Here is a 15,079-nt window from a genome sequence, read left to right as displayed (position 1 = left end):
TAAATCACGTGCACTCCGTTGCGCACAGCCGAAAACCTATGCCAGCTGAGGACTGGGGTAGGTTTTCGGCGTATCTTTTGGTGGAACGAATGGTGACTTTGAGTCCCCGCCCTCCGTTCCGCCCCCTTCACACACACACACCCCCCGGCGTAGCCGGCAGAAAGTGCCGATTTGCGAATATTTTATTTGCAAATCGGCCATTTGCGAAGAAAATCATGCACAAATAGGCACTTTCCGCCGAAAAAAATGTACGCCCGTTGATACATGTCCCCCTTTATTTTCTGTAATATGTTCTTAAAAACATAATAAAATCATTAAACCAGAAAACCTCTCCTGCTCTGGACAGTTCCTGTCTCGGACAGAGATGGCAGCAGAGAGCACTGTGTCAGACTGAAAAGAAAACAACATTTCCTGCAGGACATACAGCAGCCGATAAGTATGGGAAGATTTGAGATTTTTAAGTAGAAGTAAATTACAAATCTATATAACTTTCTGAAACCAGTTGATTTGAAAGAAAAAGAAATTTACATAGCACTGGTTTAGGAATTATAAATAAAAAAAAACTGTATGGATTAATTTGGATGAAATTCAAAATATTAATCCTAAAGCGAACTCTGAACTCTTGTTGGCATGCCGCCTTACATTAGACATTATACATATAACATGAACATGATCGCGCTTCTTGCGGCAATCTCTGTACAAGCTAAAAGATTGCATAATATTCTACAGGCTCCCTTTGTATGAGATGCCTCTAAGCTTTACACAACCTATATACATTACATTCCCTTTGTATCTAGGTGATCACTATTTGGTCCAAACATTCAAATGGAATGCTTCTTTGTGATTTTCTTTTCTATTCAACTTTTAAAAACCTCCCAAGCTAGTTCCAGTCTATGAATGCCTCGTCTCAGCACAATCTCCTGCAGCTTTTTCTTGTAATTACAGTTTGCAAAGTGTGTTCCCAAGAGTTTGCTGAAACTTGGGTTTGTAGAGTATAGGAGCTTTTATACCGCTAAAGCTGCTTAAAGGTGAGGAAGATAATACATTAGGTATAAAACATGGCTTCTGTTATGTCTGCCTGACGTGTGCTTGGCAGTATTTTACACTGAGAACGTCTGGTGTCAAAATATCTAATTATTCCAGCCTAGAAAAAGAATCGTCTAAGTCCACAATGGCAAAAAAAAGTAAGTGAACCCTTTAGAAATGGATTCCGCATTCATGATCAATATAATACGGTCTGATTGTTAACACAAAAGTACCCTTAGGTACATCACTTTGTGCCTTTTTTATATGAATAGACAGGGATGCCGGTGCCACAGTCCTTTTTTTGAACCGAGGCTCGCTTGCCATGCACGGCGTGAAACCCCCTCGCATCTATGATGCGGCTCTATTGGAATCAATTGAGCCGCGTCAAAGATGGGAGGGGAGATCGTCACACTGGATGGGGACCCCAGTGTGAAGATCTCCCCTACCATCTTTAAAGCGGCTCCACTAATTCTAATGGAGCCGCATCATAGATGCGAGGGGGTTTCGCGCCGTGCACGGCAAGCAAGCCTCGGTTCAAAAAAGGACTGTGGCACCATCATCCCCATGCCGTCACTGGTCTATTCATATAAAAAACCCAAAGCGATGTACCTGATGGTACATTCGCTTTAACTAAGTCACAATTAGAGACAAAGAGAACTAAACGAATAGCATATGAACAGTTGTAATGCTTTTATCTTTTATTGAGTACAATGAGTAAATATCCACATGATAGTAAGAAAAAGTCCATGTCCAGGAAGGAAAAGTAAGTGTGGTGTCCTACCACAGGTGTTATGTATATATCCACCCTTCGCAAAAGTCTGTACTTATTTTACTGTTGTGGTGATGAAAGTAGTACTAAAGTTCGCCGCTAGATGTTGCTATATTATATATGTATATGGAAGCTCCACAGCTGAAGGACTGTAAAGAGTTATTGTTTTCTGTGTGTCACCTGAATCTTTAAACCAGTAGGAGTCTAGCTTTTTTCCTATTATCTCCCTCCTTTCTTCTTCTGTTGCACTCTTCACCCACTCACAGCGCACCTTACAAGCTGGGGAGGAAGTAAGTCACATGGGTGAAGGAAGAGCAAAGGTCTTTCGTTCTGGACATTGCAGAGGAAGGACACAAGCTAGATAGCTCTCCACAGTGGTCGTATCTGGGCCCTGGCCCTCTGCCAGGTCCCCGTACCTCTGGTCAGTCTTAGTCAGTACCCCACATGGGAAGGACACAAGACAGCGCGCCTCTCACAACTTCTTCACTAGTAAAGCTACATAGCACTATGCACTGTTAAACTCCTCTTAAGAGAAGACCAGCCAGAGACAACCTCAACCCACGCCGAGGACAAGGAGAAGTCACAGAGCAGGGCAGTATCCACAAAAGAGCCAAAGAGCTAGGAACTGATCCTGACAAAGCAAAGTTGCAATAAGCCTGGGAACTCTGTTTCGCAGCGTGGGTGTCAGCAGGGAACCCTCAGCATTCCGCTCATACCAGGTGACAAGATCTGGGGCCTGTCACCCATTAGGAAGGTTAAGCCAAGTCTAGTGGGCATAAGGTGGTGTGAAGACTAATTCTAGAGTCAATACATGGAAATAGGTGTTCTTCTTCTAAGTATTCTACCTCATCCTCCAACATCCCGGAGCAAAGTACTACATGGGTTGAGAGTCTCACGGCATCCTCCTCTCTGCTACTCTGCTCCTTTGTATAGGGCCACTTAATATGGTGGTTCCTTCTGGGTCCTTCCCGGAGGGATATCTGGCTAGTCCTGAGTTTCGAGACTCTTCAATGAGGCTCCACGGGCTCCTCTTTTGCATATTCATGTTTCCCAGGGGGCAATGAACCTAGGATTTCACTGCATTGAGCTCTTTCACTAGCAGCCGGCAGTGTTGGCTGGTCTCCCTGAGATCACCGGTCTGTTTCTCTTATGGCTCTATTAGGCATTGCTCCCACCTAGCCAGAATCCTGCTCCAAACTGATGAGGGGCAACACCCCGAAACAGCTGTATGTGGATGGTTACCTGGCCTTCGTTTTACCCTTGTCATTACACTGACTTATAGGGCCACTTAATATGGTGGTTTAGGTGGTTTCCTTACAGAAGCCACCCCTTGGCTGTGTCCTTCCCAGAGGGATATCTGACTGGTCCTGTGTTTCAAGACTGTTCAATAAGGCTCCACAGGCTCTTCTTTTACCTACTCTGCCTCTTGTATCACTCAGCACAACTCAACCAACACAACTATATCCTACACTGCACTTCTTCTACAGATCAGGTCGTTGTATTGTCAAGTATCTTTAGTCAAGTAGCTTTATCCAGAGAAACCTCATATCTTTGACTCGGTATTATCTGCTGCACATTTGCAAATAGAAAACCGGCTATTTTATACTTAAAAGACTCGCAATCCACCGTGATTACTTGCAATCCACCAACACAGAACACACCGCAACCTTGGGACACTTCCCCATTCTGTGGGTGGCAGGTCCTAACATCCTGGAGGGTCACTACTAGAGATGAGTGGACCGGCATCGGCGCTCTCTCATCATGCCTTTGATTCCGGCCGCATACTTGCGCTCACGGGAATATGCGACCAGGATATTCCAGGGAATTCAACAGGGATTCCCTGGAATATCCTGGCCGCAAATTCCTGTGAGCGCAAGTATGCAGCCGGGATCAAAGGCATGATGAGAGAACGAACTGCTTTCGGACCAAAAGTCCGAGCAGTTCGCTCATCTCTAGTCACTACACCACTCTGGCCATCCGTGATATCATCCCAAGGGACCCGGTAGCACACTGACCACAGGGGAAAGGGTACAACCGGCCTTATAAAATAAAAGCAGCCATCACACCTGTGTGCCTTTCAGGCACTGGCGTCACGAGTTAACACCTCAAGGTCCGGCTGTATCTCGGCCAACCACCTCCAGAGTGGAGTTACACCTGACCACCTAGCAAGTGACCGGCTGCTCCTCCGATATAACATCCCCGGGGGTACATCACAGAAATATGCCTTACTAACTTTTAGATTGTTCTGCCCAAGCACAGAATATAACAAACAGGCTATTCTTACCTTTTCATGCTTCCCCGGTCTCCTCTTACATAATCTACGGTCCCCGACTAAACATTTGCTTCCATTTCCGAGACAGACTCATCTAGCAGTACCAGCCCACTTAGCCAATCACTGGCCATGGCACTGTCCCATCTTAGTCAGGGATTGGCTGAGCGGGCTCTCACTGCTAGATAAGTCTGACAAAGAAGTGAAGGCGCGATCATTAGGCCATAGTAGTGTGTACTAGAGATGGTTATATCCATGTATTATTGGACTCCCTAGGGCTGCTTCGAACTTCCTCAGCCCCCCAGTATTCAAATGCTGAATGATTGGTCTCCAGCTTGCTCCAGTTGCGCAAGGCATTTTAGAAAGCTACAGGAATCTTCAATGGAGGTGATGGATGCCAATATAGGATCTATATGGCATTAAATGTTTGTTTTTTTATACCTTTTCTCCTTACACTGTGGATGTTAATATGTTCAATGAAAGACATTAGTTCAGATTTAGTTGTAGCTTAGTTCAGGTATTAGTTTAGACTGTTCTTGTCTATCACCGTGACTTAGATGATAATCAGATCCCATTTTCTTGGTACTCAATGCAAAAAGTGTTTTGCTTATTTTGTCTTGTAATTGTATATTCTGTTGTTTTTTTTAGCGCATTGCATTTGAACATATATAGCATAATAAAAATATAGCAGCTTCATCAAAGGTCAAACTAGATACGCCAAAATGATATTCTAAAGCCACATCCTCCTCCAACAATAAAATGACTACGGTATATGCAGGAAAATCAGGACAGTCTGTGTTATGACGGACAAGTAGGTGACACTGATCCATTCCCTTAATCTATTGATTTGATAGTTCAGGGTGGGTCTGGTTTCCCAAACATCAGCAATGTGTCCAATGCTATCTCTAGAACCTTTCCACAAGCAAAGACAACTGTGCTCAATCAAAGGAGAGACACAAGGACTTCTTATTTTAGACTTTGCCTCCGGAGTGAGTACTCCTGACGTCAGCCGTTTGGGACAAAGAGAAGGGGGACTGGAAACACGCAGCAAACCATACAAAAGGGGCTTGTGTAGCTCAACTTAGACACATACTGGAGGGTTCTTGACCTCATAGAAGGCTATATAAAGAGAAAAAAAAACCTAAATATATTACTAGACAAGACATTCTATGGACGTGGTTTGTGATGTTTTTTGTGGTTTACAATAGTGTCACCTTTATGTGTCTCTCAAATTGATGTTTTCAGTTAAAAAGTTTAGAAAGATTGTTTGCCCTAAGGTCAATAACTGGGATCGAAATGAAAGTGAAACCCCAAGACCTGCAAATGATAGGTGGACACAGACGTAGAATGCAAAAAAGTCAGGACTGGAAGGTAAAAGTCAGGTTTGCAGGTATTGTTATATGCTTCAGACATCACTACACTACAAGTGATCACTGCCTCATTATATAAAGCTGCAGACTGCAAACACTTTGAAGGTATTGTTATATGTTTCACACATTGCTACACTACAAGTGATCACTATCCCTTTAAATGGTGTACGAGGTCCAATGGTAGTTTGACCATGAATAAGATCACCATGAGTAGTAAAAATACATCGACTTTGGTAAATGTTAAGTGTTTTTCTTCTTGGAGAAGCAATAAAGATAGAAGAATTATATAAACACTTCTAAAATTGGAAACTTTGAAACTTTTTTCTGTCTTTTTCTCACCGAGGGTGGAAGATAGTCAATTTATAGTGGAGCTGGATTGTGTGTGCACTTATTATTAAAGGGGTTATCCAGCGCTACAAAAACATGCCCACTTTCCCCCCTGCGGTTGTCTCCAGTTCAGGTGCGGTTTGCAATTAAGCTCCACTTACCTCAATGGAACTGAGTTTCAAAACCCCACCCAAACTGGAGACAAGAGTAGGCGGAAAGTAGCCATGTTTTTGTAGCGCTGGATAACCCCTTTAAAGGCTGTAGGTTTTCTGTACACACTCCTTGCTTACTTTTCAATAGGCTTGGGCAGGGGGTGATGGGGGGGGGGGGCTATTGCATTAAAGAGGTTGTCTTAAAGCATAACTGGCATTTCAATGTCATTTTATAGAAATGAACAAGTATCAAAGATATCAATAGTACAAGTGATTTTAAGAAGCTCTCTAATAGGTTTTATTAAGCAAAAGAGTTTCCTTCTGTACTCAAAAAGCTGTTTTCCTCCCCCCCCCGCCACCCTTCAGGATAAGCAGGATTTAAGTGTCCATTATGTTCTATGGAGTAGGAAGGGGCCAAGGGGGGGTGAGAGAGCACCGAGAAAAGGCAGCCCTGCAAAACACTACATCCTGTAATCTTCTCTCGCCAAGCTCCCAGATAAACACTGACCTTTCTGACCTCTGAATCCAGCGTTTTATGTACCCAAACAGTCTGCAAACTTTACAGTCTCCAAACTGCTCACTCATCCCCCTTGATCCTGACCCCCCCCTCCTATAGGTTATAATGGGACTCAGCAAATCCATCTTCACTTTGCTCCTTCACTTCACTCCATCAGGCTTTACGGGCAGATAAGAATTGAGGGGGGGGGCTTCAAAACAACTTTTTGACTACAGAAAGAGGCTTTGTCCCATAATAAAACATATTACAGAGTTTCTTAACATCACTTGTACTATTGATTTCTGCAAAAAATAAAAAAAATTAAATGACAGTTACACTTTATGATTATGACCAATCCACAATATAGGTAATATAGTGCTCATTGTTGGGGATTCCACTGTCTCTGATCACAAAAATAAACCTCTATTGTCCCCAGGGTGAAGGCAGTGGCAGTTCATTCACTTCATTCACTCTCTATGGGGCTTCCCAAGATAGCTGAGTGCTGTGCTCTTCAGAATCTTCAGAAATTCCATAGAGAGTGAATTGAGCATAGGTCGAGCATGCACACTGCTACTCTACTCCCTGGGGGGACAAAGGAGCTCCTTTCTCAGAATTAGTTATTTATCACTTATCCTGTGATAAAGGAATACATTTTGAAGCAATTCTACCCAAATTGTTCTATAAGCCTTCTTCTTCATAATACGTTAAAGGGGTATTACGGTGTTATACGGCGGCTCCGTCACCCATACATCAGTAATTGTAAGCATTACCAGGCTACCATTTACTTCAATGGTGTTCTTTTACACAGCCGTCTCAAGCATAGCAGGAGAAGATCTATCTACTGGAGGGCAGCTAAGCCTACTGGGAGACAACTCTATACCTGCTAGTGGGCAACTCTACCTACTCATGGGAGGTCTACTTACTAGGCAGGCCTATTGGGGAACTCTCTACTTACTGTGAAGCAACTCGCTTACGTAAGGCGTATTACACAGGCCGATTCAGAGGGGAAAGAGAGCGCCAACCTGTCAGGTCAGCGATCGCTTGCTTCTTGTTTCCCGCTCGCTATTAAAGCATTACACGGATAAGAGCGGGGGACTGTGGGGAGCAGCAGGGGGCTGCCCAGGCAATTGTCAGATCATCCGTGCAGCCCATAGGAGATAGCGGCGGTCTGCTGCCGCTGCCTTTGTTACGTGGAGCAAATGAAGCAGATCGTTGCTATGGATGCTGTTCGTATTTCAACATGTTGAAAGACGTTAAAAAGACAACGATCAGCCGACATGGTGCATATCAGCTGATTGTTGACTTTTATTACACAAAGCGATTATCAGCTGTAATGGACGATAATCGGCCAATAGTCACTTTGAGTAATAGGGCCTTTACTGGCATCTACCTATCTGGGGAGCCCTACCTATCCTGGGGGACATGATTACCATTTGGTACAAGGCGAGGGGAGGGATGGTAATGGAAAAGTGCAGAACCCAAGATGTTTGTCTGACATTTTCTGTGGAGACAAGCCTTCATGGTGGTCTGGACTGGAGGGAGAATAAAGAGAAAGAGGACGACTTCGAAAAGAGAAGGCAGCACCTGTGCATCACTAGATGTGCCTGCACTGTAATGACTATATAGTCACTGTATGGTGACACTATGGTGGTATTTAGAGATGAGGGAATTTACAGTAATAATGAAGCTCAGCAGACAGCTTATCAGCCTGCTGCCTTTTAACTCAGTGCCACTCCGCAGGCAGGGAAAAGCTTAGGTTAGGATGTGGCATTATTATTTGTCACTTATATAGTGTTACTGGGTTTAGGAATACTGTGAAAATATATGTAAACAGTATTTGGTGATTATATATGATCACCGGGTGTGCTGAACATTGTGGGAGCTGGGCTGTAGCATGATAGCAGAGCTCCTGCTCTATCTACCAGGAGCAGACAAACCTTTGATCCTTATGGTTTAATCCTTTAGATGCCATGGTCAGTGTTTGTATTGTGTCTGCAGCATCTAGGTGGCTTCAGGTTGCATGTACCCTTGCGGGACTAATAAAAAGTAACGCATAAAAAATATATATCATATTTAGAGATGAGTGAACCTGGAGCATGCTCGAGTTGATCCGAACCCGAACTTTCGGCATTTGATTAGCAGTGGCTGCTGAAGTTGGATAAATAAAATCCTACTAACCAAATACATATTTGGTATCACCACATCTGTAACTACATCCCATTATTTTATTAATCTGCCTCTGAAAAAAAAAAAAAAAAGAAACGAAAAGAAAAGAAAATAAAGTGTTAAAAAAGTCATATGTACCCCAAAAGGTGCTCATAAAAAACTTGTACCAGAAAAAAAAAACCCTCATATGGGTATGTGGATAAAAAATGCTGACTGTTAAGCCTTTTGTTAGCAAAAACACCGTGAAACAATACCAAATTACAACCTAATGTTGAGGTAAAATTACGGCTGTAAGTTTAATAACGTGCTCCACTGAAGTCAATGGGAAATTGGCCGGCAGTGCACACACAGTGTAGAATGATGGCTGTAATTGACTGTGACCATCAAAATATTGAACATTCTCATAATTTTTTACCTGTTCACACATGATTTTATTTTCACTCAGAATTTTGGATGTATTTCGTGCCTGTTTTATGGTGTGTGAACATTATACCACATCATAGGGTGGGTGAGCCTTATATCATTCTGTGGTTTTGGGCATCCTGAATCCAATGTTGATACTATTATTATTATTATTATTATTATTATTATTGCAGTGTTTTTTTTTCTTATTGCTGAAACAGAATAAATAGCATTCAATAACGCAAAGAAACTGAAATAGTAACATTTTTGAAAAGCATCACAAAAAATAATTTATAATTTCCTAGTTCTGTAAGAGGACACAGCGAACCTAAGGCAGCTCAACCATAAATTCTTTAGCGGTAGATTAGATACTAACTTCTTTGATTTAAACAAACAAAACAAATTATAAAGTGAGGGTAGGCTTAAGTATGTTAAACTATGTGAACGGAATATAATGGAAATTTTAATAATTATTCAATTAAATAAAAAAAAAGAGAGAGAGTGGAGGTATAGATAGAGAGGAGAAAGTCACAATCCACATTAGGCGGTATATGTCAGCCTAACACAACCACCCAGGAAGTCAGGGGACTCTGAGGCCCAGTTATTATAGAAGGCTTTTGATCTGTCATCATGATCTGCATGATTTCTAAGCATTGGTATATGTGCCCCTCATATAGTAGCCGTACTCTAGTAGCCTCACTGTGTTGCCGCAGATAGAGCCCAACGAGCAGAAGCAGGCCACTACTCACACGTTCCCTAAAGTCTGCTAGAATTTTGTGTGGAGTGGAGAAGGCGAGTCATGGTACCCATAGGTAAGACTATGCAAGGCTGGTGGCCACACCACACCAGCAGGCCTGACAGTGAGGTCTCTGTTACTACAGTCTGAGCAGGTGTTCCTCTAGGTCATTGGATGGACCTAACCCAACACTCTTACCTTGTGTCCAAAGGAGCAGCTCATCCTAACACAGGTAAAGACCAATTTAGTACTTTGGGACTGTGCTAAACCAAGAAGAGGTGCTACTAGACAGTCATGCACCTCAATAATACAGGGGATATTCCCAATCTGATTGGTTGGACCTCCCATCCAGGGCCATATTTGGGACTAGGCACCAGGGGGCCTATGTCTAGGGCAGCGGCCTATGGCTATATCCATGTTTTCCAAGACTCCATAGGACGGCATTCTACTTCTGCAGCCATGGGGAATCAAATGCTTAGCTTTTGGATTCGGAGAACGTTGCCGAACACGAACAGTTTACTGAGCAGTGATTGGTTGTTTAGGGCAAGTCCAGATAGTTTTGATTTCAGGCAGGTTAATAAATTGAGGACATCACAAACTAATACTGATTGCACCCCAAATATTGGTTACAAAGCTTTTCTATTTCTTTCCTGTTCTGTGTACTATGCTGGGTCAAGCTGGCATAGCTTAGTAGGTTTACACATACACTGACAGTATATACTGATATACTTCTTGTTGGAAAAATTATCTTAAAGGGGTTATCCAGCTCTACAAAAACATGGCCACTTTCCCCCCTACTGTTGTCTCCAGTTCAGGTGCAGTTTGCAATTAAGCTCCATTTCAAAACACCACCCAAACTGGAGACAACAGTAGGGGGAAAGTGGTCTTGTTTTTGTAGCGCTGGATAACCCCTTTAAGGCCCTTTTACAAGAAACGTTTGTTGGCCGTATTTTCAGTGGTGTATTATCTCCAGGCTACAATTTTGCCATGATTTGCATAAAAATCGCTGCTTTTTACCGCAATTTTGCACAAATCAGGGCAAAACTGCAGCCAGTAGAAAATTCAGAAACATTAAAGTACTGAAGGACCTTATCATGTGACAATGATGTCACCACAGGTCCTTTACAAGCTGCAATATGGAGGAAAAAGACTAAAGCTAGTGCTGCCATAGTTACAGTGGGTTGGGGGGGGGGGGTGAACTGCCCAAGGCCCTTGGTAAAGTTAGTACGCCCCTGCGCCCCATGTAATAGGGGCTTTAGTATAAATAAATGAGTCAGGTGTTGCATGCTATGTTTATGAGATCCCCATGACAGCTGCACAGTGATAAATGTATTGATAAGACACAGGCGCCACAATGGCAAGAATCGGAGGATGAGTGAAAACAACGAGACAATGTACATTGTGTGCAATGGAATCGGAAAAGGCGGACACCAAAAAGAACATGAGACACAGGAGATCCACAAAGAAACAAAGAGAAAAAACTCCTCACCAGTATAAACAATCCCTTGTTGGCTAAGTTTTGAAATTCAGGAATTGTGGAGAATACAGAGAGCACCAGACAGCTGAACACGAGTACGAATCTGTAAAGAGAAGAAGGAGTGATATTAAACATAAAGATATTGGGAACCATGGCAGCACACAGATCCATGTCTGACTATCACTATTTGTACTTGGTGGTTATGAATCACAGAGTTAAAGGGGTACTCCAGCGAAAATCTTTTTCTTTCAAATAAACTGGTTTTGAAATGTACTTCTTTTTAAAAATCTCAAGTCTTCCCATACTTATCAGCTGCTGTATGTCCTGCAGGAAGTGGTGTATTCTTTCCAGTCTGACACAGTGCTCTCTGCTGCCACCTCTGTCCATGTCAGGAACTGTCCAGAGCAGCAGAAAATCAAAGACAGTTCCTGACATGGACAGAGGTGGCAGCAGAGAGCACTATGTCAGACTGGAAAGAAAACATTTCCTGTAGGACGTGCAGCAGCTAATATAAGTGCTGGAAGCCTGGAGATTTTTAAATAGAAGTAAATTACAAATCTATATAACTTTCTGACACCAGTTGATTAAAAAAAAAAAAAAAAAAAAAGATTTTTGCTGGATAACCCCGTTCAGTTGATATATTAAAAAAAAAAATTAAAATTAGTCGTATTTTAATACAAGTACGATTATATTGTATTGGTGGAGGAAAGTATCATTGCATTTATATGACTTTTTTTGTGCACAGTTGTCAAAACTTTTGGTGCAAACTGCAATTTGCACAAAAATCTTTTCTTATTCCTTAGGTAAATTTATCAAAACTCCTAGGAAGAAGTCAAATTCACTGTGACTTTTGCAGAGTTAGCTAAGTAATAAAATGCGATAATTCACAAACTGCTAAATTTTTGTTCAAACTCGCTGCAGAAGGTCGTGTGCCTTTTTGAAAAATTTGACGCAGTAACAAATAATGTGAAAACAGTGTGAAAAATTCACAATGATAAATACCCCCCTATAAACTATTAACCCATAAGGACTGTAGTACAGCGCGATGGCCAACAGAGGGAGCACACAGCTTGATATATGTCAGGATACTTTTTGATGGAGCTGCATAGATAACACCAGACAATCAAGTTTTGGCCGTTATTACTGTCAGCTGACTAATGCACCCACTATAAATGTTCTAATATATGACTAGGGATCTGTTCATTTTTTTACGCACTATTGTCGGTATATACATTTGTATAAGGCCCCATTCTCCTGATGGGTGTATTTCTGGCCTACAGTATCTCAAGCTATTATACCTATAGTAATGCGTATAAAAGTCTGGTCAACTATGCTTTCCTGTGCAGGTGTTTCCTGCAAAAACGTTCTCTTTACTAGTCGTGTATGATTCCTTACTAGGTGCTTACTGTACAGTGATATATATATATATATATATATATATATATATATATATATATATACATATATATAGGACTATTTTATTGAAGTAATACAGTATGTTGGGAGATCCTCCTGATGTATGAAGCTCAAACATAATAATAGAAGTTCATGTTTATGCAGCGTCAAATATAAGGCCTAATGTCAGCAGAGGTATCCACTAAAATCTATTTAAAATGATGAATAGTGATATCCGGTTAAAAAGCAATGGGGGAGATTTATCAAACATGGTGTAAAGTGAAACTGGCTCAGTAGCCCCTAGCAACCAATCAGATTCCACCATTCATTCCTCACAGACTCTTTGGAAAATGAAAGGTGGAATCTGATTGGTTGCTAGGGGCAACTGAGCCAGTTTCACTTTACAACATGTTTGATAAATCTCCCCCATTGTTCTTTATTTAATCCATGATAAAAAAAAAAAAAAAAAAAGATACATCCAAATGGAACAAAAGTGTGATGGACAAGTTTCGGCCTCCAGGGCCTTATTCATGGACTATAACCCTTAAGACTAGACCCTTTAAAATCCATTGGTGCAAACGATGCTATAAATATCAAATGTGGACTAAGCTGCCTTAACTGTAGGCTAAAAGGGTGGTGTTAGGGAGTGCTACTGAATAATAAAAACACATAGAAAAGAGCAATTCAAGAGCTATAAATGACTTAATGAGGCTAACAAAGAACATCTGACAAGGTCTTACAATGCATTTAAGTATATTGTGACTGGATGAAGCCTCCATTTATCACAGAGGCAACGAGACACCTGCTTAGTCTACCGCTATTGAAAATGACAGCACAGAACTTGTGCATACGACTATACTCCGATGACTTTAGTCTGTCAAGGTTTTGCTGTCTTTTTTTACGGAGAGAGCACTGCAGACTGCACTATTCATGGTGTCAAAAATACTGTCAAAGAAAGTAAGATAAAAAAACCACTTTTCAAGCCGCCACCCAGTTCCCGCCATTTGCATTGGCTTCTCAACCTGCAATTCGGACCGCTCGGTGCACTACACCAGTGCCCCAGTTTACCTATATCCCTTCCCCTCTGTGATGGGGCCCGGATATTGGTGAACTGGGGGCGCTTGGCCCCAAGCAGGTCTAATTGCAGGCCGAGAAAAAGGCACAGATGGCAGCAATCGAACGATCTATTAAAAAAATAATAATAATTAGGAGAAGTGGTACATAGGCTATAAATGGAACAATGACTGTTGCAAAATTTTAGGCCTCATTCACGTTTTTCAGGACCATATATTATGTCTGCAGTCCGCAAAAAAAAATTGTCCTTAGTGCATCCGTAATAAGTATTTTTTGCCATAGAAATTAAAGATCCGCAAACATTATGAATGCTTCCATAAACTTCTATGGGTGAATCCGTGCCGCAATTTATGTCCTATTTTTTTTGCAGCATGAATTCTGGATCCATAAAACTACGGACAGTGTGAATGGCCCAATAGAAATCAATGTGCCCTAAATTTTTACACAACGAAATTTACAGAACATGAATAAGGCCTTACTTTTATTTAAATTATATAGTTAGTTATAGCTGTGCTTCAGTGCTCAGTCCATCTGATTGGAGCCAAAGCCTCCATTATAGGACTTTGGGGCCTGTCTCTTCTAATCAGTCCGAGTGCTGAGCCAGGGAGTGGTAATAAAGCACTTTGCTTTGTTAGTACTGTAAATTCGCTCATCTCTGGCCCTGATGCCTTAAAGTGGTATTCCGCTCAAACATAACTTTTAAAATATAGCTGCCCATGGTGAGAAAATAACAAACAGCCTATCCTTACCTTTTACACTCCCCCAGTGTCCTCCTATGGCATGTTTGGGTCTCAGCCGGGACAATCCTGCTTTCACTTCTGAGATGGACAGTTCAGGGGGTATCAACTTGCTCAGCCAATCACTGGCCGAGACGGGGCAGCGCCATCCGTGGAGGGGTGGGGGGGTCCTTTTGTTCGGAACCCAAACATGCCGTATTTTTTTAAAGATTATTTACCATTTTATTGATGAATTTCAGTGCATGATGATGTGGTGTGTTACTAAAAATAATATTTGAGACTGTGATTCCAGCTTTCTTCAGGTCATTGACCAGGTGCAGTTCTAGGCTGATTCCTGGCCTTTTTCAGAATCATCCTTACCCCACAAGGCAAGATCTTGTATGGAGCCCTAGACGAACAAAGATTTGCAGTCATATTGTGTTTCTTCCATTTTCTAATAATTGTGCCAACAGTTGCTCCCTTCTCACTACGCTGCTTGTCTATTGTTCTGTAGCCCATCACAACCTTTGGCAGGTATACAATTATGTCCCTGTTGTCCCTTGACAGCTATTTGGTCTCAGCTATGGTGAAGAGGTTGGAGTGTGACTAGAAAGGTTATTTTTATACAAGAAATGACTTTAAATAGGCACAGTTAATACAGGTAATGAAAGAAGAGTAGGAGGAGCTTCTTAGCAAAAAAAAAA

General features: G+C 41.8%; 1 protein-coding gene across 5 annotated transcripts in view; it reads right to left on the bottom strand.

Moving 5' to 3' along the window:
* KCNQ4 (potassium voltage-gated channel subfamily Q member 4) overlaps positions 1–15,079 on the bottom strand; it is a 133,709-nt gene that overhangs the window by 44,178 nt on the left and 74,452 nt on the right. For all 5 annotated transcript variants that reach the window (XM_069971310.1, XM_069971311.1, XM_069971312.1 and 2 more), the window contains exon 2: positions 11,203–11,293. In XM_069971310.1, the coding sequence (XP_069827411.1) occupies positions 11,203–11,293 (91 nt within the window). The remainder of the gene's footprint in view (positions 1–11,202; positions 11,294–15,079) is intronic.

This window comes from Dendropsophus ebraccatus, chromosome 5 (genome assembly GCF_027789765.1).
Source record: "Dendropsophus ebraccatus isolate aDenEbr1 chromosome 5, aDenEbr1.pat, whole genome shotgun sequence".
Taxonomy (NCBI): domain Eukaryota; kingdom Metazoa; phylum Chordata; class Amphibia; order Anura; family Hylidae; genus Dendropsophus; species Dendropsophus ebraccatus.
The sequence above is the reverse complement of the archived record's forward strand: the minus strand, read 5'-3'. Positions and strand labels throughout refer to the sequence as shown.